The sequence below is a fragment of the Myxocyprinus asiaticus genome, chromosome 45 (assembly GCF_019703515.2).
Source record: "Myxocyprinus asiaticus isolate MX2 ecotype Aquarium Trade chromosome 45, UBuf_Myxa_2, whole genome shotgun sequence".
Lineage (NCBI taxonomy): Eukaryota > Metazoa > Chordata > Actinopteri > Cypriniformes > Catostomidae > Myxocyprinus > Myxocyprinus asiaticus.
This window is the reverse complement of record NC_059388.1, coordinates 16,305,450-16,332,605: the sequence shown is the minus strand read 5'-3', so window position 1 is coordinate 16,332,605 and position 27,156 is coordinate 16,305,450. Positions and strand designations below refer to the sequence as shown.

Below are 27,156 nucleotides of genomic sequence, written 5' to 3'. Positions count from 1 at the left end.
ACATGCTAAAATACATGCTGAATATGTATGGCTGACCTGGTCCTGTTGCTGTTTTGCGAGCTCCATTTGCTGACGCTGTTTTTCGATCTGTGAGGCGGCCAGTTTCTTCTGCTCCTCATGGGCAGCCAGTAGCTGCTCTCTGAGACTGCTGAGCTGCGTGATCATCCCCATCAACTGGCGCTCCTTGTCCGCCAGGCTGTCCGGGGTGCCTGCAAGAGTCAAAGGGCAAAGGCCACAGGTCAAAAAGCCAGTAGAGGAAGCCTTGCGCCCAGATGTGCTCTCGCTCATGTGCCATTGCCCTCGTGTTTACCTAAATGTCGCTATACATTTAGCATGAGCTGACCTTCGACCTCGGCTAAAGCTGAGAGAGCTCTGACATACGAGCTGCACCAGAGCAGACGGCAGGAGGGGAAGACTAAATCACTCGACAGGATGTCGTTCCACCGAGGTATTGCCCCAGACTTCCACCAATCATACAGTGTGTTTTTGTGCGCGAAACCCCTAAAGTGTTCGAATGTCGAAATGAGCACATGTCTGTTAATGAGTTCATGTGTGTGCAATTGTGTGTCTGAGGTCATATATCTATGCTAAAACACACACGCAGACACACGTCCGCACGGCCCCACAATCCCCCATTGTTCTCGGTCTCTACCTTCTGAGGGGCCACATTCCTCACTGGGGAAAAACAGATGATGAAGAAAGTGAGAGAAAGAAGGTAATCATAGCAGCTGACCTGAACCTTTGCCCTGGCAGGAAGGTAGAGTAGGCTCCATTTGTAACCCCTTCACACACAGACACAGTCACACAGACACACACACACACACACACACACACACACACACACACACAGACTCAACAATGCACAATAAAGACAACTGTCACAGGCGGCCAGTTGAAAAAATAAACCTGCAGCTCCCCTTAACAGCTCCCAGACTGGGCTTTCACAAGAGGGTGTGCATCGGAGCCAGTCCCGGGACAAGGGAGGACCTTGTGTGAAAAGTGTCGAGCGTTCCAGAGAAAGCGATGGATCAAAGCGATCTTTCTTTCCCACTATAACAGCATTTGTGGCATAATGTTGATTACCACAAAAAATTATTTTGACTTGACCCTCCTTTTCTTTAAAAGCAAAAAAGCAAAAATCAAGGTAAAAAAATTACTAATTTCAATGACTTTCACAGGCCTGAAAATCACAATTTTAAAATGCTTTGACATTCCAGGCTTTGCATGACTGTTGGAACCCTGTTTAAAATATGTAGCTTTGCACATCTCTAGCTTGTAAGAATCAGAAAGGCAGTCTGTAAGATTTGCTCATTAAAATAAAAGGCAAATGAACTGCCAACACAATATACTCTAGGTCCCCCAATGTCTGGAGTTGACAGAGGGTGTTTACACACACACTCACACACACACACACACACACACACACACACAAACACGCCAGTCTCATCAATCACAAACGAAGGCTTTTTACCTTTGCTACTGAAAGTTCAGCTTTGGATCAATAAGTGGTTTCCTCTCTCTCTAAACATCCTAAGGCTGCCTGTGCTGCCTGCCTCATGTCACAAACCACAGCAATGAACCAATTTGTAACAATGTAATACCTGTCAAGCAGCTCTCATTGCTAATTAATGACTAGGCTTGAAAAATAAATCCCTAAAGCAGCACACTACTGTGTTACATGAGGGAGAGAAAGAGAGAGAGGGAAAAAACAGAGAGAAGTGAGAAAGAGCTTAGCCTGAGGCTCTTATTGTTCATTACCACTTTTCTCTTTTGCTCTGTAATCATCCTTTATGTGGTCAACACTGGCCGATTTTAAGTCGGATTAATTCTCTTTCTAAAATGGATTGTTCCAATCCTGGATATTGATTGGTCGATATAGTGTTCCAGTCATGCTAAAATACACGATAAAGTAAAAGTTATATGACACGAAAGACCTGCTCACCTAGTAGCACCCACAGAGTCCAACTGTTACCTTAGTTTACATGTCAGGGGCTATATCTTCTAGTGGAAGGATAAAACTTAATAAATATGCTTGATAAAAAAGTTTTAATGACAGTTTGTGTCAACAATATTTTTATTATATAGTATCTGTTTTCTAAAAAGCAATGCAGTGCATATGGCTATGCTATATTTAGCTGTTATGCTAACTTATGCCATGCTACTTACTACAATGACATATACTCTATCTAAAACTCCTCCCTCCAAAGAAATATCAGCAAACCCAAACACACAAAATGATTCCCAGGGAGATGGCCGTGCCAGAGTTAGCCATGCAAACGCAGCGCTAGCGAGATGAAGGTGTACGAAGGCTTGTTAAAGTGAGAGTGGAGTGTGTTTTCGCTACGGCTGAGTGACCTAACAGGATGTATCATTAACCGTGCTAACATGAGCGATGCTGTTGCTTAGCATGTCATCCCAGCAGATCATTAACAGGGGCCGGTAAACAGGGCTAGTGCTAGACAGATTAGCATACCTAAGCTTTCGGAACAAATTTTTTTTTAATCCCCTTTTTTCCCAATTTGGAATGCCCAATTCCCATTACTTAGTAGGTCCTCGTGGTGGCGCGGTTACTCACCTCAATCCGGGTGGCGGAGGACAAGTCTCAGTTGCCTCTGCTTCTGAGACCGTCAATCCGTGCATCTTATCACGTGGCTTGTTGTGCCCCATGACACCGCAGAGACTCCGCATGTGGAGGCTCATGCTATTTGCCACGATCCAAGCACTACTTACCACACGCCCCATTGAGAGCGAGAACCACTAATCGCGACCACAAGGAGGTTACCCCATGTGACTCTACCCTCCCTAGCAACCGGGCCAATTTGGTTGCTTAGGAGACCTGGCTGGAGTCACTCAGCACACCCTGGATTCGAACTCACAACTCCAGGGATGGTAGTCAGCGTCAATACTGGCTGAGCTACCCAGGCCCCCGACAATTTTAACATATAACTATGAGTATAGCTTCGATCAAAAGCTAGAATTGTCAAGCCACCACTTTTGACCGTACCACTGATCAGAATAGCGAATACTTTGGCGTATACTACGAGAAAATGCTGCAAAGAGAAGCAGATATATCAAAACACAAACATAAACACACACGTTTAGAGGTCACATGACCACCAAAGTCTATCATTTTACCTTTGATCTCTCCAAAGTTGCCAGAACCCATGGCCAATAGCTTGTCCTTCCAGTCCTTAGACAACAGCCTCTCAATGCTGGGGGCCTCTGGAGGGAGAGAGAGAGAGAGAGAGAGAGACAAAGTGAGAAAGAGAGAGAATTACCACAGGCAGGCAACATCACAATATAGCTCATTTAAAGTCCATTTGCTGTAATAAAGGCCCATCTCTCTAATGGCACCAACAGTAGGGCAGGATGAAGAGAGGATGGAGTGGGACATAGAGAGAGAAGGAGAGAGAAAGACAGAGAGAGAAAGCGGCTTCCTCACCTGCTGTTAGTCAATCATTAGCCCTATGCTCTGGCTAACACAAAGAGGCTCTTAATGCATCGGGTACAATGGACACATTATCGAGGCTGTGTGCTTTGTTTTTCTAATACACCCCGCAGACCCACTGCCCCCTCCACCCCCCACGCTAATTACTAACCTGCCAAGGACAGACGTCTCAAACAAGGGAGAGAGGAAAATTACAACAACTCTCAACACCCCCCCCCCCCCCCCCCAGTATTCCTCTTGTCTGCCTATATAACACACACACACATAAAGACCAGCATCATCAACACAACAATTAATGCTGATATGAAACAAAAAAATGAGAGAGACAAAGGACAAGAGTGAGACAAAATGTGTGTGTTTATGGTAAATGACAGTGGTCAGTGTTTGAGGAGGTTGAGAAAGTGAGCAACCCACACACACACGCAAACATTTAAATGCTGATGACACGTTACAGGCTGTTCAGACCTAACACGTTCTTGTGCTATAAAAAAAGCTGAATGCAGCTCAATAAATACAACAGAACACATTTGTCTTGAGATGCTTTTAAAAGTTGACCATTTTTTTTTAACCTGAAACGGCATCTAAAGACATGGTGCTCCTGCGCAAGATGCTGAAATAACAGCAAGACGTGGTACGACAGTCAAAGATGTCCGGCAAGGATGTAGCGGAAACACGCAAGGGTTGTAAAAGACATGCTCAGTCATGAGACCAAAAGTTGACAACTTTTTTACTTTTGATGCAATGAACGCTAGACGTAAGCATCTGTTGACCAAAAAAAGTTTAGGTAGGCAGGTCAAAATGTGTTTGTGGATATCCAATCCAATCACTGTAGTTCGGTTTAATTTCAAACTGACTGCTTTTTCCGCACCTTTCCATCTTCATGCTTTCTTTTTGCCATTGAAGTTTCTATACCTCAACTGGTAGGGTATTGCACTAGCAGCACCAAGGTCATGTGTTTGATTCTCTAGGAACCCATACACTGGTCAAATATATACCACTGAATGCACTGTAAATCGCTTTGGATTAAGTGTATGCTGAATGCACAAATGTAAATGTCTTTCCCTCATTTACAACAGTCTTAGTCACAAAACCCTTCTCTTTCCTCTATACACACACACAAACACACACATCTGGGAAATCAAGACACACATCACTGAGCTTTTTACATCAGATTTAACATTTCACATTCCCCAGGAATCATACTTGCATCTCTCCTTCTCTGTCTATCTTTCAGTTTCTCTAAGTATGAAATTTTTGCAGCATTCCTGTAGGTAAGTGGTAGAGCATGGCACTTAAAACACAAAGGTTGTGGGTTCGATTCCCAGGGAACACACATACCCTGAATGCACAAAATTCGAAAATCAAATATGCCAAAAAGTCCACATACACACATCTACACAAGCAAGTACAAACACCAGGTGGCACCATTACCAATTCAGCTGGAGCTGAAAACACTGAGCTCTAACCTGCATCTTTGAGACTGATAGACATTACAGGCCCCAGGTGGGCGGCACACACACATACACTTTCACACTTCAAGAAGACTTGCTAAATACTAGAAGACTTGCCAAATTTTAAATAACTCTTTAGTTGAAAAACGTCCTCAGTGGCATGTCTGCAATTTAAAGCTGGTCTTCTTCTTACCTTATATGTGTTCCCGATCTCATCTCTGGACTTCAATGGAACTGAAGTTTGACACTTTCAGGCCTGTAACAAACATTGGCTATTCTTTGTACTCTTTGGTTTATAGATGCACATTCTCGCCATTCAGCCAATCACATTCACTGCTGCTCTTTCCAATGACAGCTGTCTCACTGTCACCCCAACAGGTGTTATTAGCCCCCAGCTCTCTGTCTATCACTCTCACCCTCTATTCTAGCATCTGTGTTTAACAATGACAGAGGCTTTTAAGCCCGAGAGCTCTGACAAGCGAAAGGTTTCAACAAATGGCCGCTTCGTCTATATTCCCCCTGCCTGCTCTCTCTCTCTTTCTCTCTATGTGTCTCACTCATTCACACTCTCTCTCGCTCACCGCAGCACCATAATAGTTATTATTTTTATTTATTAAAATGGCCGCTATTGTCCCTGCTGACAGCTCCTTCACTTTAACTATTAATAAAAATAGAAAGGCCTCTTTTATGTGACAGCCCGCAGCGGGAATCTGCGCAATCGTTTACCGCAAAATGGACGGAGCAGGAAGCAGATATGCTGATGTATCCATTTTTCATGGCAGCTTCCCTGTCTTGATCTCGTTCTACATCCTTTCTTACACTTGGGAAGAAAATGACTTTTGTTTGAAGCACCCCTTTTTGAGGGCCTTTGATTGTGGGACCTCTCAGTTCATAATGTGAGGTTGCTTTTTGTTTTGTTTTTTTTTAATATGAAATAAGAATGATACTTAAATATATGCTGTAATTATAAAACTGTAAAATAGAGATGTTTTGGGCATATTATCAAAAAACACAGGCTGATTAGTAATCTGAACATGCTCACTATATATTTTTTCTTAAAACGAGAAAATAAAGACTCTAAATTAACTAGTGGCAAACTGTGTTCTGAAATCTCTTTAATATCTCAATTAGTACATTTATTTTGCTTAAAGGAATATTCCGGGTTCAATACAAGTTAAGCTCAATCGACAGTATTTGTGGCATAATGTTGATTACCACAAATACAAATAAAAAAATAAATAAATTCCTACTCCCTCCTTTCTTAAAAAAAAAGCAAAAATCAAAGTTACAGTGAGGTACATACAATGGAAGTGAATGGGGCCAATTTTATAATAATTTTATAAAAGCACTTACATTAATTCTTCCATTAAAACTCATGTATTTAAAACTTATGTTTATATTGTCATTTTAGTGTAATTTGGTAGGGTTTGTTGACATTACTTCATCATGGCAATAAAGTTGTAAAATTGGCTATAACTTTACACAGAAAAGGTTAGTAAGTGATTTTATCACTTAAATCATGTTAACACGCATATTGTTTACGTCTTGTGGATATACAATGCATCCGGAAATTCACAGCGCTTCATTTTTTCCACATTTTGTTGTGTTACAGCCTTACTCCAAAATGGATTAAATTCATTATTTTCCTCAAAATTCTACAAACAATACCCCATAATGACAACGTGAAAGAAGTTTGTTTGAAATCTTTGCAAATTTATTAAAAATAAAAAACGAAGAAAATCACATGTACATAAGTATTCACAGCCTTTGCCATGACACTCAAAATTGAGCTCAGGTGCATCCTGTTTCCACTGATCATCCTTGAGATGCTTCTACAACTTGATTGGAGTCCACCTGTGGTAAATTCAGTTGATTGGACATGATTTGGAAAGGCACATACCTGTCTATATAAGGTCCCACAGTTAACAGTGCATGTCAGAGCACAAACCAAGCCATGAAGTCCAAGGAATTGTCTGTAGACCTCTGAGACAGGATTGTATTGAGGCACAGATCTGGGGAAGGGTACAGAAAAATTTCTGCAGCATTGAAGGTCCCAATGAGCACAGTGGCCTCCATCATCCATAAATGTAAGAAGTTTGGAACCACCAGGACACTTCCTAGAGCTGGCCGCCTGGCCAAACTGAGCGATCAGGGGAGAAGGGCCTTAGTCAGGGAGGTGACCAAGAACCCGATGGTCACTCTGACAGAGCTCCAGCGTTTCTCTGTGGAGAGAAGAGAATCTTCCAGAAGAACAACCATCTCTGCAGCACTCCACCAATCAGGCCTGTATGGTAGAGTGGCCAGACGGAAGTCTCTTCTCAGTAAAAGGCACATGACAGCCCACCTGGAGTTTGCCAAAAGGCACCTGAAGGACTCTCAGACCATGAGAAACAAAGATTGAACTCTTTGGCCTGAATGGCAAGCATCATGTCTGGAGGAAACTGGGCACCGCTCATCACCTGGCCAATACCATACCTACAGTGAAGCATGGTGGTGGCAGCATCATGCTGTGGGGATGTTTTTCAGTGGCAGGGACTGGGAGACTAGTCAGGATCGAGGGAAAGATGAATGCAGCAATGTACAGAGACATCCTTGATGAAAACCTGCTCCAGAGCGCTCTGGACCTCAGACTGGGGCGAAGGTTCATCTTCCAACAGGACAACGACCCTAAGCACACAGCCAAGATAACAAAGGAGTGGCTCCAGGACAACTCTGTGAATGTTCTTGAGTGGCCCAGCCAGAGCCCAGACTTGAACCCAATTGAACATCTCTGGAGAGATCTGAAAATGGCTGTGCACTGACACCCCCCATCCAACCTGATGGAGCTTGAGAGGTCCTGCAAAGAAGAATGGGAGAAACTGCCCAAAAATAGGTGTGCCAAGCTTGTAGCATTATACTCAAAAAGACTTGAGGCTGTAATTGGTGCCAAAGGTGCTTCAACAAAGTATTGAGCAAAGGCTGTGAATACTTATGTACATGTGATTTTTTTTTTTTTTTTTTTCGTTTTTTATTTTTAATAAATTTGCAAAGATTTCAAACAAACTTCTTTCACGTTGTCATTATGGGGTATTGTTTGTAGAATTTTGAGGAAAATAATGAATTTAATCCATTTTAGAGTAAGGCTGTAACATAACAAAATGTGGAAAAAGTGAAGTGTTGTGAATACTTTCCGGATGCACTGTACTTTTAAATTAGTGAGTATTTTAATGTTTACGGATTGACCCAATTCACTTCCACTGTAAGTGTCTCATTGTATCCCAGATTTTTATATTTTTTTTTTTTTAAGAAAAGGAAGGGCAAGTCAAAATTATTTTTTGTGGTAATCAACATTTGATTGAGCTTAACTTGTATTGAACCCAGAATATTCCTTTAAGTTCCCGGTTTCTCATGTTTTTCTCCTGAGAAAAAGACTAAGAAGTTATCTCACATGTGTCTCTAGAGTTTCAGAACTGAGCTCAACAATGTCTCACACAGTGCTCAGAATTGCCAAGATACCAAAGTCTGAAATCAAAAGTCAGGGATTGTAATACGAATTTAAACATTTCTTATTACATTTTCCCAAATAATCAAATTAAAAATCAAAGTATCTAAGCCATGCTATCTACATTCATTTTATAGCCCTATATACTTACTGAATGTCAACAACAAGCAAACTTAATAACATTTATAAGAAGTAAAAATAGGAGCAAGCCTACTAGCAAACAGATTTTTCAACAGTACTTTTGACAGCCTCTGGGTAACAGCTTCTTTTAAACATAATTTAATACAATGTAACTATGTATGTATCTCCTCAAACTGTAAAACATGTACCATATCTGAAAGACAAACATATTAGCTAAAGATTTAAATCCAATATTTGCTGAATGTGATATCGTCAGTAAAAAAATATGTAAGAGAGAGAGAGAGAGAAAGTTAGAGGGCAGAAACTTTGGGACCAGTCCCATTCATCTATTCCTAATACAGAGGCACAGCTTGTATGCATTAGTGTATGAGATCTTGTTAGTAGGGGTGTGCAGCAAAGCCATTATCTGTATTTGTATCTGTATCTGTTCATCTGACAAAATTATCTGTCTCTGTATTCGGATAGAACTGGGTGTGGGCGGGGCTTAAACCAGAAGTGCGTCAAAATTAAATGAAATGGCCATTTTTAAATGTTACTCTTACATTTCTAGTTTCAGTTAATAAAATGTGCCTTGTGTATGCCTTTTCATAATAATAGCCTAATAATAATAATAATAATTATTATTATTTAAAAAATATGATTTTATACTTTTTTTTTCTTACCAGATGAAGCTGAATTTGTAGGCTACATGAACTGTGGAATATGTTGTTAACTTTGGTTTCTCCTGGTATTTCAGATATTAATATCTGCATGAAACTGAATTTTCTTTGTCTTTGCATGTATTACAACATTATTCTAAAGGCAGGAGGTGTCAACCAAAATGTGAAATGTCAAGCATACATTTTGCAGTGAATAATAAATACAAATTCAAACATTAAAAGGAACGAAAATATAATCAATATAGCCTACAAACAGGTGAAAGTCCCGTAAATCTATCAGGAATTTTTATAAGACACCATTATTTTGTTAAATAATAATAATAATAATGTTACATTTATATAGCACCTAACCAGAGGCAGCACAGTTTAAAGAAGGAGAAAAAAAAAGACGGAGCATGTTTCAGTTTCTTTGTTTTACATAAGCAGGAATATTCCTATTAGATGAATACTCTATGGATCATTTTAACTCTTTTTTTTTTTTTTCAGAATAAAGTCTTAACCAGATAATTTTCTTAATCGCTGATGTGAATATAAATGTGATCCAGTTTAAGAGATGGATAGACGAGCTCCGATGTGAAATCATCACTTCAGGTCAGGAATTTTGCATCACATTCAGGTTTAGGCTATAAATGAATACATGGGAATCATTATGTGTGAATCATGTCATACATTAACGAAGACATTTCAAGAAGTGGAATGTGTATATGATGTCGTATCTTAATTAATGTTACACTTGACAAGCTCCAGACACGCACAATTAACAGAGACCACCCATCTGATCTGAAATCACAACTTGCACATTTGCATTCATAAAGTTTACACTTTAGAAATATTGGCTGCACAGATTCATAAATTCTTTGTAAATTTTATGTTTATTTAAAATGCTGCTTTATCCTTGTGCCTCTTGGTTAATCAGTCATATGAATATTTTTTATATTATTCGGATGAATCCGTTATTCGTTTTGAAGTCATTATTCGTGCTTTTCCGAATAAGGCATTCGCTTCGGGCACATCCCTACTTGTTAGTGGCAGCTGGGTGGAACCCTACATATGGGCTCTTACGAGGTGGGGAGCAGATTTTTGGTGGGACCAGCACTGCCTGAGGTGAACAGCGGAAAGAGAACAGTGTGACTCTTGGAAAGACACACAGGAAGGGTGTGTTTGAGAGAATGAGTCAGTGTGCCAGGTTCAATTATACAGAACGTGATTGAGAGAGAATGTTTTCAAAGGTGAAGTGTGTAAATTATTTTTGCTTGTTTCTTTCTTTCTTTCTTTCACCTACATTCAAGTGTACTGTGGTTTTGCATATAAGATCACAAATTCACTACTGACCACACCATCCATTCCGGTGTGGGAGAGGAGAAGTAAATCTGACAATAATAGGTGAATTATGGGACATTATTAAGGTTCACTGGCACCAGAGGACTCCAGCAGCTGGGAAGAGCTGGAGCCAAGACAGCCAGCCACCTGGAAGATTTGCCACCACTAGTGGACTTCCATTCTTCAAACTCCACGGTCATCTCCAAGCTGCCCGTACTTCACAAACTAATTCATCAAAGTGACTTAGAGTGTATTTAATGTAGACATTTTATCAGATTGTGTGTTCCCTGGGAATCAAACACATGACCATGCTATTGCAAGCACCATGCTAAACCAGTTGAGTTAGAGGAACTCGACACATCTTTTTCCCTCTCTCTTTCTCTTTTCTTTGCCATTGCAGTTCTATTTTTTGCTCAAAACGCTCTGAGTCAGCCCCAAATAGTCAACTCCATTTTTCCAATTATCTCATATTTGCAAAGCCAATGAGATGTTTTGTTCGGAAAAGAAAGAGGGGGTGAGGAGGTTTTGGAGGAGTGGAGAAAAGTGGGGAGACGGAGGGGGAATGACACAAGGAGAGAGAGAAAACACGCCATGCCCTCAGTGAACAACAAAAGGGCCAGTGTCCCAGTGCCAGCTTCACGCGGGTGGGGAGGGCTCACAGGAAAGGCCCTGGCTCTGGCCTGGCCCAGCACGCAGCACCAGAACAGGCACCACATTGACGGCTCTTGGCAGAGAGCAAAAAACTGCTGCAGCTCCAAGCCGCCACAGTGGTCAGGATTGAATAACCAATTATACAAGCACCCAGTCAGTTTATCTAACTTTGGACAGAATGGATCGACACTTTGAGTTCAGCACTGTATATGTCCATTGCAAAACTTTAAAGTAAGACGCATGCACACAGGAGACCAGAGCACAGCTGCGTTTTTAGATCTTTCTGAAAAGTGTGCACAAACACACTCAGTTGGGTCTCAATTGTGAAACTAGTAATTAATTGCTGCCTTTGTGACTCAAACACTGTAATCAATTAATGCAGTTGTAATTTAGAATGTAAATTTATACATTTAAAAGGACAGAGTACATGATATTTTAAAAAGCGAGCCACAGAATTTTGAAAACAAACATGCAGCTTTAACTCTGCTCCTGAATTCCCCTGCCAAATGAAAAGATGATCATAACCACGCTTGATGATCAATTTATGTACGCCTGTTATTCGCCCAGAGACTGTGTTGAAAATTCTTTCTAAAGGACGTTCAGACATTGGCGGTCGAGTCGTGTGCTCTCCCAGCGTGCCGGAGACACTGCGAGACTGTGAGTTCAGAAACGCACTGAGGAAGAAATCTCGCATCAAAAGCCACCATTCAAGCTAAAAGTCCCAATTATGTGTGCTGATGGAGGAAAAGGCAACGCTTAGCAACACTCTGTGCAAACATTCACACACTGAGAGAATGTCTTCTTTCTTCTTTTCCCTCAAAACAGCTTCTGTCTCACAGAGGTGACACAAACAGAAAGAAAAAGAGGGCAACATAGAGGGAAAGAGAGAGTGTTAGAGAAAGATAAGGTGAGAGTTTAGAGTTTGTGTGAAGTCGTAAAGTGTAAAGCGTGTGGAGTCAATGGAAGAGGCAAAGCTAAAGTTAAAGGTCAGTACATTAATCACCTTTTACATTCAAGTGCAGTCACCAGGGCAACAGGCACATTTTTTTAAAACAAAACATTAAAAGAAAAACACCTCGCCTGAAAAAAACTCCCTTTTTGTTCTCTATGTGTGCTAGGGTTTTTTGGGTGAAGAAAATGACATTTTGTTCGAGAAAAAATTGCATCATGGTTTCCTGATTTGAATTTGTCATTATCAAAACATTGTCAAAATATGTAAGAATACCATTAGTTCATAAACTAATGCATTAAATTAACTGCAACAATATAATTTAAAATGGCCCATTTTATTACATATTTTATGGTTTGTAAATGTGAAAAATGTGATATTCCTTAACAAAAAATGCTAACAACATTTATGTTCTGCAATGTGATGCCGAAAAAGATTTTCTTGTGCTCTTCTGCTCTAATTTAGAGTTAGATGACGCTAAATCAATTTCACATAAATTAACAGAAAATAATTCCCAACTAAAGTTGCAGGGTGAGAATTATAAATTGAAAAAGTGGTTTATTTCTGACGGAATTGTGCCCTTCACATATCTGCAATGCTTCTCTGACAGATGGTGTTGTAGGTGCTTATGTCCAATTTGATTTGAACCAAAACTCCCGCCAAATTTATTCTGGCACCCCTCGCGCAGTGCCAAATTTATACTGCCAGATTGAAATAACTGCTTGGAGGGCATGACATTGTGAAGAAGAATGAGAGCAAACCCATCACGATGTGTGAGAAAGTCTGAGAAAATTAAGACATTCTCCAAGGACGTCCAAGACTTCAAAGCTGGCTGCCGTACAACTGAGTAACATCCGTGCTGAGATACTGTACACACACAAATATGTACAATTATATGCAATCGTACATACATGTAAAACTGTGCTTTTACATAAGTAAAAACTCACTTAATTGGCTTGACCATGATAACATATCTTAAACCTTTATGCTGAAGTACAAGAATTATGTATGATATGTGGGTAGCTGACATATGTCCATGAACTTTTTTTTAACAATCACTAGTATCAAGAAATTAGGTTAAAATGTGTATAAATGTATAAAGGAAAATTTATATTTTATGTACTGTAACTGATAACTATTTTTAATCACATTTTTGCCTTCACTAGTTCATATTAAATGGCACCTAGGGTGTGACAAGTTAATTTTAAAAAGTACAAATATTCCATATAGCTTTTCAATTAATGTGGTCATGCAAACTGCAAGGAAAAAAAAAAATTGCTAAATGCTTTTTTAAATAGGTAGATTACTATAAAAGACAAGTATTTCATGTCAAATAACCATGTACAGACACTTATACAGTATGAGACATGGGGCTTTAATTATTAGATGTTTCTGCAACTTTAACAATGTATCATAGTGCTACGCTAAGGACAGATTCCGACACGAGCAGAATTTCATGGTTACAGCACAACTCCCGGTGCGACGCGTCAGAATAAAGGGTTAAGCTCGGCTCAGGGCTCTCCTCTCTTCTCCGAGTACGCACATTTTTCTTGTCAAAGGCATCCTGTTAAAGTAGGCCAGGGCATATTTGTGCTTCCTCCGTGTGCTCTATAATGGAAAATGACACTTTCAATCTGTCTAGTGGCAATAACCCCTCTTCAGCGCGTCTTGCGCACAGCCCAGTCAGCAGAGAGCTGTCACAGCCCCGGGGCCCTGCCACCACCCGCTTTCATTACATCACTTTAAAATGACAACAAAAGAATACAATGTGTTTGTCGGAGTCTCTGATGCATTAACTGCGGGACAGCAGAAAAAGCTGTGGACTGAGGCATCTCACACACACACACACACACACACAAATGGTCGTAAACACTTGCTCTCGCAAACTCGCTGCTGCCATACAAACATATTGACAAGCATGGCATAAATAAATAAAAAAACTAACAAAATAAATATATAAAATTTGTTGGAGCACACGGCAGAGGCCGGGGTGTCTGTTAAAATCACAATTGCTGTATGTCACGTTGAAGTGTACTGTGGCTTTCAGAAGGCAGCTGTCATAAGGCTGTCACACACACGGGTAGACATGGCTGACATGATAATGCTGCTTTGCATTTTGGAGGCAAATCAAAAAACACAAGGCAGGCCCACTCAAGAGTCTCCATTTCAACCTCTTGTCATAACAAACTGCCCCTGGCAGCTGAATACAGTTATTACCCCTATTATAAGACGTTTCCTCTGTCCTCACTTTCAACTGCCAATTTCACATTGTTTTTTATTTGCAGAATTCGTGAAGTATTCACGGATGGCCTTTTATTCTGGTGTTATCCTTCAAGGCATGGACATACATCAGTGTTTCCTATTAAATTTAGATTTTTGCAGCAGATGGGGACCAATAATTGGCCTTAACTGCATACTAAACAAAACAATACTGTTTTTGAAGCATATTTCAATTGATATATAATCAACTAGTCACTGAATATACTGATTTAAAGGGACAGTTCACCCAAAAATGTAAATTCTTTCATTTATTCACCACATGTTGTTCTAAACCGCATGACTTTCTTTCCTCCATGGAACACAAAAGAAATAGTTAAGCAACCATGTTTATATGCAGTTAAGAATTTTTTATTGATTTATTTCGGGGTTTTTCAGAAAGCGGTGTTTTGAAACGTCACGTACACACAAATGCAGACGTTTAAGAGATTAAAGGCTGTTAAGAGAAAGCGCTTTATCACGCAAGGTTTCTGTCGGAGGACATGGCTTTTATGTGTTTAAATTAAGTACCGTTTATATGTTTTTGAAGAGTGCACGTGCATATGTGGTCAAGTGCGTCGGGGGAATCCCAAAGTTTGATGTAGAAGGAAACCCATCTATTGCAGCCTATGTACACAGTGCATGCAGCTTTCCTGTCTTCAGCAGCTTTCTCGCATTAAACGGCTTTCTGTTGTACGTGTAAATTACCTTATTTAATTAATAAAAATATTAGCGGAAGTTATTACTCCACCCCCTGCGTAACGTCATTAACGGCAGCTCTACAGTATGTTGTTGAACCAACGATGGATGTGCAACATAGTTAGTTTGGTTTCGGGAAACAGTCGTGACTAGCTAGTTGATTTCGCCAATGATGCATCGTACTATGGAAACACACCCCTGACTGACTTAGTAAATGACTCATTCAAATTATTCAAACCAATAACTCATGAATTCATAAAAGTCATTTGTCCATGAATCGCAATACACTGGTTGCACTTTAGGTTTGTTTTTGAAAACAAAGCAATAGACAGATTGTTTCATTTTGCAGTACACGGCACCGTTAACTTAGACTGCAAGCTCATAACTCATGTAAAATATGATTCAACATAAACAGCAGTGCAAAAACACTGACGTACATATCAATACACAGAATAACAGAATTATTTTTTTTCCCCCCCTGAGCAAACAGGAAGTACAAAATCTAAAGATGTTTTTTTCCAACACGTTCACATAAACACACAAACGCACCAAATTTAGGCTGGATTTAGCCATTGCTGTTGTCTCAGTGTGCCTGGGGCAGTTAAAATGCTCTCCCTATAAGAATAGCCGGTATTGTGTGGGCTCCATTGCTCCCAGATACTGGTAGCCATGTGAGAGCCATTAGATGATTATTAACAGCTCCTGAGAAGCTACCCATGCCCGACCCCTGCACCCACCAGCCAGCACATCCCAACTCTATTCCTTCATTCTCTTCATCTGCAGGACAGGAAGAGGCGAGTTGAAGGGGTTGGGGGCTGACGGTAAATTCACATGCTTTCAAGCTAAAGCTTTGATTGCTTGATAAGGCTGGTCATGGGAATAACTGTGCACTTATGAGCTATATTGCATTTCCATTTCACTTGCAGGGGAATGGGACAGCACAACAGTGGCCCATTTCTTCTTTTAAAATCCCCTCTTAATTGTTTATCGAAACTCTTACTGTGTTGGTCTGTACAGGTACTCATATGTTAAGATTCATAAAGATATTGAATGCACTAGAACGCGACACTTTAGAGGTCCTCAAATATAGTTAACCAGCTTAAAATACTGAGCAATAGTTACTTTTTAAGAAAGGAAAATTTAAATAATATGTGTATTTTATGTACATTTATACTGTGTAGATGACACTGGAACATAAAATATTTCTGAAACAGTGCCAACAATACAACACTCGTTCACATTTTTATCAAACTAAATTCTGCTATAAAATAACAGATTCTATATTTCTCAAACTGCTTCAATTTCAGAGGAACACTGTAAAACACTGTAATAATGCAAATTTTTATCATATGCATGACAGTCCTAAATGATATGCAGTATAATATGAGATGAAAGGAACATATTTCTGCTTTGGTCTCAATGAAGTGGTACATTGAGCCTTCTTGATGAGGCCATGGGTGTGCAAAAGACAAAATATATTGGGAAACACTGACCTAATGTGCAAAATACTGGACTGTGAGTTTGCTAAAGACATGTGGAGAGTTTGATCTGATATCAGAAACAACAGAGGCCTGTTCCCCTGCCGCTGTGTGCACACAGGGGTCCAAAGTCCCCGAAACGTCACAAGCCGTTGAGCAAATATACCAAACACATGACAAACTATACATTCTATTGTGCAAGTGAGTGTTTATTTGTTCTCTGCATTCTCTCTCTCCCTTTCTCTCAAAGTGAGAACAGCAATACAAGGAGATTAGGGGCCCTGGCCCTGTGAAAGAGAATTTATCATTTAAAAAGACAGAAATTAAACTAATGAATCTTACAACCCCAATTCTGAAAAAGTTGGGACAGTATGAAAAATGCAAATAAAAACAAAAAGGAGTGATTTGTAAATTATATTCAAACTTTGCTATATTGAAAGCACTACAACTAAACATTATATGATGTTTTACCTTGTGAATGTTAATGTTTTTTTGAAAATGTACAGTAATTTCAAATCAGATGATTGCAACACACGCCAAAAAATTTGAGACAGGGGCAATTTAAGATTAATAACAATTTGACGAGTTAAAATAACAAGGCGATGTGAAACAGTAGATGTTAAACAGGTGAGGCAATCACATAGCGTCATAGTAAATAAGGAGCCTCCAGAAACAGCCTAGTCCTTCAAGAGCAAGGATCATTCGAGACTTGTCAATTTGCCAACAGATGCTTCAGCAAATAATCCAGCACTTTGAGAACAATGTTCCCCAAAGGCAAATTGGAAGAATTTTGGCCATTTCACCCTCTACAGTGCACAATATAGTTAAAAGATTCAAGGAATCTGGTCAAATCTCGTCACTCAGACATCACTGTCTTAAAAAATATCATTCATCTGTAATGGATATCATGAACATGGGCTTGGGATCACTTTAGTAAACCTTTGTTAGTCAACACCATTCACCACTGCATCCACAGATGAAAGTTAAGACTTTACTATGCAAAGCAGAAGCCCTACATCAACACTGTCCAGAAGCGCTGTCGACTTCTCTGGGCTTGGTCTCATCTTAGATGGAAAGTAGAACAGTGAAACTGTGTTTTTTGGTCCGATGAGTCCATATTTAAAATAGGTTTTGAAAAACACAGCTGTCGTGTTCTCCGGGCCAAAGAGGAAAAGGACCACCCAAGCTGTTATCAGCATCAGGTCCAAAACCCAGTGTCTGTATGGACCAGGGGTGTGTCAGTGCTCATGGCATGGGTAACTCATACATCTGTGAGGGCACCATTAATGCAGACAGATATGTGCAAATTTTGGAGCAGCATATACTGCCATCCAGCAACGTCTTTTCCAGGGACGAATTTTCAGCAGTTCAACTTCAAACCACATACTGGCCGAATAAACAGAGAGTATGGGTGCTAGACTGGCCTGCCTGCAGTCCTGACCATGTCCAATTGAGAATGTGTGGTGCATTATGAAGTGCACAATATGGCAATGAAGACCCCGTACAATTGTGCAGCTGAAGACCTGCATAATGGATGAATGGGGGAAAATTCCACTTTTTAAACTTAAACTTGTGTCTTCAATGCCTAAATGCTTAATAAATGTTATTAGAAGAAATGGTGATGTTTCACAGTGGTAAACACTCGACTGTCCCAACTTTTTTGGAGTGTGTTGCAATAATCTGATTTGAAATTACTGTACATAAAAAAAAAAAAAAATGAAATTCATAAGGTAAAACATCATATAATGTTTAGTTGTAGTGCTTTCAATATAGAAAAGGGTGAATATAATTTACAAATAACTCCTTTTTGTTTTTATTAGCATTTTTCATACTGTCCCAACTTTTTCGGAATTGGGGTTGTATATTCTCTTGCACCTGAAAATCTTTTTGAAAGGACAATATTCCCTCATACCAAAAAGGGAAGGCATAACAAAACTAAACAGCCCAAATTTCTAAATGCTTCCACGGAACAACCCTTTATCATATACCAGTAATTAACCCATTGCGTAATTCTTGGCGTGTAAAAAAAGTAAAAAGACATTTAAAGACATGCCAGAATGTGTAACTGAGGGGTATGTGAATCCGGATGAAAGAAGAGGAGGTTGAAAGAGATCCAAACGATCGTCAGGAACAACACTTTACTTTCACCTCTCATAAGAGGTGAAAAGGGGACTGGAAAAGGGGGTTTAACGTTCAAATATATGTAGTGGAAAGTAAAGAATAAAGGGTTTACAAAGGTTTACTTAACTATACTTTTGCCCCTAGAAGTTAGCTTAATATGATAAAATCTCCCTTTAAGTGTGTGCATGAACATCTTCAAAGGAAAAAATAATTCACAAGTAAAGGGAAAAAATTATATATTTATTTAATTCTAAAAATGCAGTGGGAAATGTTAGGGTATAGAAATTATAATTAGCTGCGGTATATCCCCATTTAAATCAAGGTAAACGTATGAGTGTATGTGCCAGATAAATAACAGAGACAAAGGTACAAATCCATAGAACTAGGTGAATTTTTAAAGTTCAACTGATTTACAGATCAAATGCACTAAATTCAGATGCTTCACGATAAAAACTGCATCATGGCTAAATCACTTGTATTAGATGGAAACTTACAAAGATCAATGTGCTTTGATTAAACAATGGTGATTCTACAAGTTTATAGATTGTTACTATCATAAAGAATGTTATCATTTACAATTTTAACATTCATTTAATGTCACTTTTGAGTATGCTGACATGCCAAGACACATCGTTTGTGATGCGTTTGTGCATATGTGCCTTTGTATGAGTGTTTAAGCAGATCGCTTTGTGCCTGTGACAATGGGCCAGGGAAACAGACGGTGAGAGTGTGTGTATGTCATCGGCGACTGCTGTAGACTGGCGGAGTGTGTCAGATCCAGCCCAAAATGACTAGCAGCTGGGGGTGACAGTTGTTTTAACAGCTGAGCTGACAGGATTAATTCAAATGCACTGAAATCAAAAAGTGGAGAACACCTGTTCAGTCTTCCAGTGGTCTTCGAGTCCAGGCAGGGGATCAGGGTCGGGCATGCAGCCAGCCTAGAGCTTTCTATCCTGGAGCATGGAGGAAGAGTACACTGGGTGCTCTGCTACCATGGGACATTGAAAAAACGGTGGAGGAAGGGATCAGACAGAAGGGGGCAAAAAAAAGAAAGTAAAAAGAACACAGTGGCAGAATAGGAAGGAGCCAAAGCGGAGGGAGAGAGACACAAAGGAAAAGAAGGGAGGACTGGGATCCGCCTTGGTGGTTTCTGAACATCTGGCTCAAATAAAGGGCCTATTTTCTGGCAGGCCGAAGGGTGCTGACCCAGGGCCGCTCAACAGAGACAGATTGCTTCGATTCAAAGAGCGCTGCTTGACCACAGGACGGCCGGGGTTAATTCTGAGCTTCCCCCCGTGTTCAAAGACCCCCTGCCGAGGCTTCATTCAGGACTGTGTTGCGGACACACTGGTGTCCACTACCAATCTCCAGTCCCAAACACTCAAAACCAGGAAGTCGAGAGGCTGTATGGAATGGGTGTTTGTGTGTAGTATGTGTGAAGTGTCATTTATAGAGTATGTGTTGTTTTAACACACCAGAGTGGAAGATTTGCACTCAGTTACTGTAGATTGTCAGCACATTAATGACCAAAGAATACTTCGGTTTTCACCGTGACCATAATGCAATTGTCATCAGGACAGTATGCATGGATTGTTAACTTGCAGCCCAGTTTTTCTAGACAAGCAGACAGTCCACGATATTGCATGTTGTCATCGCATGCGCATGCCGCTGACTGTGCTAAAACTGTGTCACAAAGCAGTTGTAGTGTGCATGTGTTGAACGTGTCTATACGGACTTGCTGTCAAAAGAGTATACTTTGAAAGGCTGAACGTATGACTGTGTGCGAAACAGAACAGCACGAAGAAAACAAAGTATACTCTAACCTTAATACTTGAAACATACTATATACAAGTATGTAAATGTAATTACTTCTAGTAAGCTCAATTTCACTGTTTGTTACGCAAAATGTGTCAGAATGCCACTAATAATGCACCACATGTACACGTTGCATTCTCAGTGTTACCACAAGGGGCGTTGTTTATATGTTTATGGCTAGCTACCTGAAAATAACACATCCGGTTTAATGGCACAAACATTTAAAAGAGACATTAAATGCCCCCTTGAGTACTGAGGTTTGTTACCACCTAGGGTTGAACGGTACAAGGGTGCTGCGGTAGTATCGCGATACTAAAGCTTAAAAATACTGCCGGTGCCACAGTAATTTTTAAACGGTAGTACCGTCAATATGGTAGTACCGCAAGTTATGTTGTATGTGCGGTAGTAAATATTATTTTCCCTAAAACTTCATTTGAATCAGACCTATGTCTGCAATAACATTAAAAATATAGTCTTTTCAACTGGAGACCCCTTCACACAGTGCCCTTTAAGAGCGCAAAATGCTGTTTAGAATTTGCCCCTTATATGGTATTGTTTATTTTTCATAGTGGTTTTCCCATGCTTCAAACACACATGTCTGAATCCAAGGGTGTTAATTAGTCATGTCTCCTAATGGATAATATGGATTTAAGTAAAACTTTGGAGAGTGAGAAGCTTTTTACACAACACAATTCACGATTTAACGAGATCTGAAATTATTTTTGGGTTTTGCCTGATGAGACCGGGAAAACCCATCTGCTGTGAATGTCTACAGAGATTTCAAGCCAAAAGGGGAAACACCAGCAACCATATTAAACACTTTCGGACACATACCACTGCCTCTGCAGAATACACATGGGTTAGTGCCACTTCATTTAACCTAAATTCTTTGTCTTACATTTACAGATTTACAGTTTCTCTGAAAAAACAAATACTGCAATAGTTTATTTATTTTTCAATTACAAATGCATGGTGGCGGTAACTTCACACTTATGATTACCGCCAATGGTCTCTACCATCAGCTGAAGCTTGCAGCCCAGATCGGTTTGATCACATCCCTGAGGCATGCGATCAAACCGGTGCGTGTGTAATCTGCATTCGTGCTGCTGTTTACCAGGAGAGAGGGGCTGAAGCAATTATAATAATGAAACAGTCAAAACAGTCTTTTCAATGTTACAATATCTTTATTCTTATGTTACCAACATTTAAATAATCACTATAACATTTTAAAGACGTTGCCGCTTGAGCTGGCTGTTTTGATGCGGTGAAGAATTATTATTATTTTTTTTACATCAAACAAAGAATGTATTAGGTAACAAGTTAGTCCATTTGAGCCTTCTCCCTGTTCATCCATCAGTTATTTTCACCACTTCAGGAGCAACAAGTGGAATGGCTAGTTTCTAAAAAACACCTTTGCTATTATAAACTGTGTTAAGAATTAACACACTATCGTGTGGTATCGTGATACTACTTGGTATCATGATACTTTAGCTGGTATAGTATCATAAGATACGATTATGGTATCGTGACAACCTTAATGCAAGAACATTGCACCATGTTGCGCTGTTTTTTTAGCATATCAAGCAGGAGTGCCACATTTTCAAGTTAAAAACAACTTCAACTTTTAAAAATGCACATTGATGACACGTCTAGCTTTTTTAAGTGCAAGACCGCTTTTGGTCCATAGACTTTGTGAAAGCGTGTGTGTGTTTGACCTTGTATCATGACACCTAATACTGTATGTATGCAGTGCCTGACATTTGGCCTGCGAACATCCACTGTTTATTCTAATCTTCTCCAACCCAAGCAAATACACCTAACTCTGCTTTGTAATTTACTTTATATATCCCTTTTTAACCCTACCAAGGCTCAAGTGTGTGTGCGCGCAGGGGAGAGAAGGGATTAAGCTTTAGAGGGGTGTGTAATGGAGATGAGGAAAGGATTTGTGACTTCATGCGAGCTATGCGAAAGGCCTCTAACGCCACATCAAACTACCCAACAACCACTGGCCAGCAATTACCCACAAAAGTCATGTGGCGAAACCATGCGCACTATTGCCATATTTCCTCTTGCCTTGATTCCCTTTATAAAAATACACACACTGAACTCAAATAATATATTATAGTTTGATCAGAGTAACTCTCACCCATACCACACACTAAGAGATTCAGAAAGCTTTCTCTCCACTAAAACCTGATCAAAATGAGAGAACAGTGATATTTTATAGAGCTCGCTCATTTTTAAAAAAGTTGCAATGAATATTCATGGGATATTGTATTCCATTATTTAGTACTAGTTTCAAAAATGCCAACACACACAAAATAAAATTAGCATGTTAATAGATATGGGTGTGCTCTGCAAATTAGCATAAGAATCACACAACTGCTCAACGTCTGAGAGCTTTATAGGTTTAACGACTAATCAAATGGCGAAGAACTCACTTTATTTGCGTGAACAGATTATTTTTTAGTTATTGATTGTGTATGCATTTGCATGCATGTCTATGAGCAGAGAAGTTCTCCTGAAACAGAAGTATAGCACAAAATTGCTCTGTTCTACACGTCTGCTTAAGGAATATTAATATTATGCAATTCACAGGCACATCATTAAATCCAGCCAGGCAAACAGAGCTGCTAATATATGGATTCCTCATATTCAGACTCTGTATTCAGCCATCACGGCTCAGGAGCATTTCCAATTCATGAACGTCAATGACGGCTGTGTGCAACTGTCCAAGTCTTGAGCCACAATGGTGTGGCTATGGAACAGTCAGCTCTATAATAGACCTGCTATGGAGCCACAGTCTAATTCATGAACCTCCGGCCATTGTGACTGTCTTACTACCACACCAGGAGGTCAATAAAAAAACTTTTAGACACACAATCACAAGTAATGCACAAAGCTGTCCATCTCCAAGTCTCTAATCTGAAGTCCACACTTACGAATCGAGGTAAGAAAGACCACAGCACTGCTATGCCAAAGGCTTTAAGTGTGTGTGTCCTCGCACAGGTTTTCCCATCCAGTAAGCAGCATTCAGCTCTAAATATCACCCATCCAATGAGAAAGCTCATCCCTATTAATTGTCTTGTGCAAGGCAGAAGAAATAATATAAACTGAAAGGCAGATCCAAACAATTCAATACAACTGACTTGAATGTGCCTTTCATGCACAGGAACAATGGCATTCTCACAATGGGCCCCGTTAACTCTCATGTGTTCAGCTGTTTTGCCAACCTCAAAGGAAAAGTACACTGACTTGGATTGAGCCAGCCATACAATCGTCTACTTGGAAAAAGGAGGCATCTTGTGCTTTTCCAGTAAAGACTGACGGCACTACTGAGAAAATTCTCTAGCGTGATAATGGTTGTGAGTTAGTTTAGCTGGTGTTTTGTTGCATTAGATTTGGTAAACAGATTCAGAAGCAAAACTTTTTTCAGAAGTTCTCTCTTTGTCTATCAGGTTGGATTTCATCATTTATAAACAGAACTCAAAGGTTGCTCTTTCAAGCTCTCAAGACTTTATGGAGTTCACAGTTAAGTTTCCTTCAAGTATCAACTTTGTCTTAGATGTTTGTTTTATTAAATATAGACACAAATGAGACAATTGCTGACAGACAGTAAGACTGCAGAGCTGTAAAATAGCTGCAACTTATCAAGCAACTAACACAACAAGAAATAAAGAAAGAAAGAAAAAAGAGAAAGAAAGAAAGAAAGAAGCAACAAAGAAAGAAAGAAAGAAAAAAGACAGTTACTGTAGGATGAAAGAAAAAAGAAGGAAAAAAGAAGGAAAAAATAAAGAAAATGACAGAAACAAAGAGAATGAAAAAAGACAAAAGAGAAAGACAGTAAGAATGGAAGAGAGAAGGAAAGAAATAAAGAGAAAGAAGGAAAGAAAGAAAGAGTAAGAATCAAGGACTGAAAGAAAGAAAAAGAAAAGAAAGAAAGAAGGAACCTCTGTTTTCTTCTAGAGATCCACACTGTTAGACTTTGTTTTGCGTTGTTCTCTACCGTCTTTATCTGTCCACTTCTTCTCTTCTTGCGGAGAGCGAAAGGTAGATAATGACAAACAACTCTTGTGAAAACCTTGCTCCTAATGTTAATTTATACATCTAACTAATTACTCCCAAATGGTGAAAATTGCATATGGAAGTTGTTCCCTCTCCCACGCTCTGCCTCTCAGCTCACAGACGCTCTCAGTGCACATCGAGTGCCCTCACACTGCATGTGCCTGAATTTGTCTGTATATGGCTACATGTGGAAGTCCTTTGGTAGTTTCTCTTATTCGATCTGTGCATAAGGGGCCATTCACACGTGTTCTTGCGCTCAAAAACTGCAAGACAGTGAGCAACAGAATGTAAAAGAATGCAAGGATCTCGATTTGTTCGATTTTAGCATAACTGTTTATTTATGTGTGTGCGCATGCATGTTTGTGAATCAATTATAGTGTGGGTGCTTACGTGTGTGTGTGTTTGTGAAAGCACTCCACTGCAGCAGTCGTATAGTGGATTAGCAGACCCTGGGGAGACATAGACAAAATGCCACCGCTGAACTCCTTTAAAGCTCTTCTACCATTTCACTCATCCCTCCTTCTTTATGGAAGAATGTATCCGCCCTTCCTATTCTCTCTCATTCAGGGGTATGGATGCGTGAGCCCTCGGCCAACAATGACAGAGCCTAAGTGCTGTCTTATAAAATGCCCCAGTGCTTCCGAACACCCCTCCCAAACTCACACACAAGCTTTACAAAAAACGTATCCTCTGCGAGAGTGTGTTTTTTAGTCACCGCTGTGGCTGTAGCCTTGCTCTGATCTTAAAACACCATTCAACTTGCCCTACAGTTCAGTGTCAAGCTATAAAACAGTGCGGTCGCACAACTTACAGCCCACTACGCATTAAAAGCCACCTCCAGACTGACCCCAGAATTGTGGAGGCAGCGTAAGATAATAGAAGCATCCAAGCAGGAGCTGACCCCAGGACAAGCTTTGAAGCTGGTGCATCCCACAGAGAGAAGCAAGGAGAAGGACTCAATTAGTCAAGTCTAAATTAAACCATTAATCTCGGCTCACTCCATGGCCATCCGGTGCAAGGGGGGACAGAACTCGTAAACAAGGCGACACTGTTACTTTACGAGAGCCGTTCGGCATCTAACGGCACTAAGTAGCGAAGAGATGAACACTTGCCATATGTGAGTACAAACCTGCTTTGACCAGTTACTCGCAGGTTTGCCGTTACTTCAATAGAATATGAAACATTCCACATTAATAGAATATGAAACATTCCACAACATTCTAGGAACATCAACATCTGCAACATGGTTTAAGCCGAAATATAAAAATGTAGACCCTTGATGATGTAACTGAGGTGAGCGATTCAAATCAAAGACATACAAACAGTTTACTAAAGATAACAGATAGTCCCGCCATAAACGTGTGTAATTGGTTGAGCAAATGTTGCTGTGTCAAGCTGGTCGGGATGCTCAAACAAACATAGCAATGTATTGAATGCTTCACAGAGCCACCCACAGTATTTACACTTTTCGGAAAATCAACCTACAAATGATTTACTTATAGTTATATCTGCATATTAAACTGATATTAAGTAACCAAAACGTAAATATGAGTGGTAAGATCATGATATTTTTGGTGTAAATATCTTGACAGGAGTGGCAAACAATTCATTTAAGATCCTGGATGAGAGTTACCTTATGAAATTATCTGTTTTGAGAGGAATTACTAAAACAGATTAATTGTTGTTGGTGTGTAAAAGCTCATAGGGTGGGAGACTCAAAGGGTGGCACAGGAAGGTGAATGAGAAAACTGTCTGTAAAGGGCTGTGTGACGTATGCTCAGCTTGAGAACTGTATGTGTAAGGTTCAATGCTCATGGAACCAAAGCTTGGCCCTGACCATGAATCAAGCTCAGCCCAGTGCCAAGGCTGACAAACACAGGCATGCACACATACACACACGCGTGGACACTCAGGAGACCCTGAACATCTGTGCCCCACATAACACAGACTGCCAAGCACTGGTGAGGACTACATCTCCTCCAGTGAGAGCGGGGGGAGGAGAAGGGACATCATACCATCAAAGAAGCAAGAGTCTCAAAGATTTGGAGTAGTTCAACATGAGGATGAGTTGAAGTTCATTTGCTGTATCGCTGTCTGATTACGCTCAATCTTTAAGAGTGTTAGTAAACCATGAGATGATATGTGTGTGTGTGTATGTGTTGTCCGGGCCCCTGAGAGAGACTGTGCTTCCTCCGAACCCCTGACAGCCCTCCTGCCCTCTTTCCATTACTAAAGCTAATAAAACACACACACACTCCAGCACGCTGCTGCCCCATACAGCACACACACTCACACCAGCATGCTGTTTTTGCTGCAGTTGTGTGAAATATACAGCTTAATGTATGTGCAAGAGGAGCTCAAATACTCTCTAGATAGACAGACAGACAGACAGATCGATGGATGACAGATAGATAGACAGACAGACAGATAGACAGATGATAGATAGACAGAGAAACAGATTAGACAGACAGACAGACAAGATAGACAGACAGACAGACAGACAGACAAGATAGATACTGTAGATATATAAATAGATAGATAGACAGACAGACAAGACAGACAGACAGATAGACAGATAGATAGTTAGACAGACAGACAAGATAGATTGATAGACAGACAGAC

General features: G+C 40.0%; 1 protein-coding gene across 4 annotated transcripts in view; it reads right to left on the bottom strand.

Moving 5' to 3' along the window:
• The window catches only part of LOC127435463 (transcription factor SOX-5-like), a 153,706-nt gene that overhangs the window by 48,852 nt on the left and 77,698 nt on the right, over positions 1-27,156 (bottom strand). For all 4 annotated transcript variants that reach the window (XM_051688989.1, XM_051688986.1, XM_051688990.1 and 1 more), the window contains 2 exons: positions 3,136-3,222; positions 37-209 (listed from right to left, as the gene is read on the bottom strand). In XM_051688989.1, the coding sequence (XP_051544949.1) occupies positions 37-209; positions 3,136-3,222 (260 nt within the window). The remainder of the gene's footprint in view (positions 1-36; positions 210-3,135; positions 3,223-27,156) is intronic.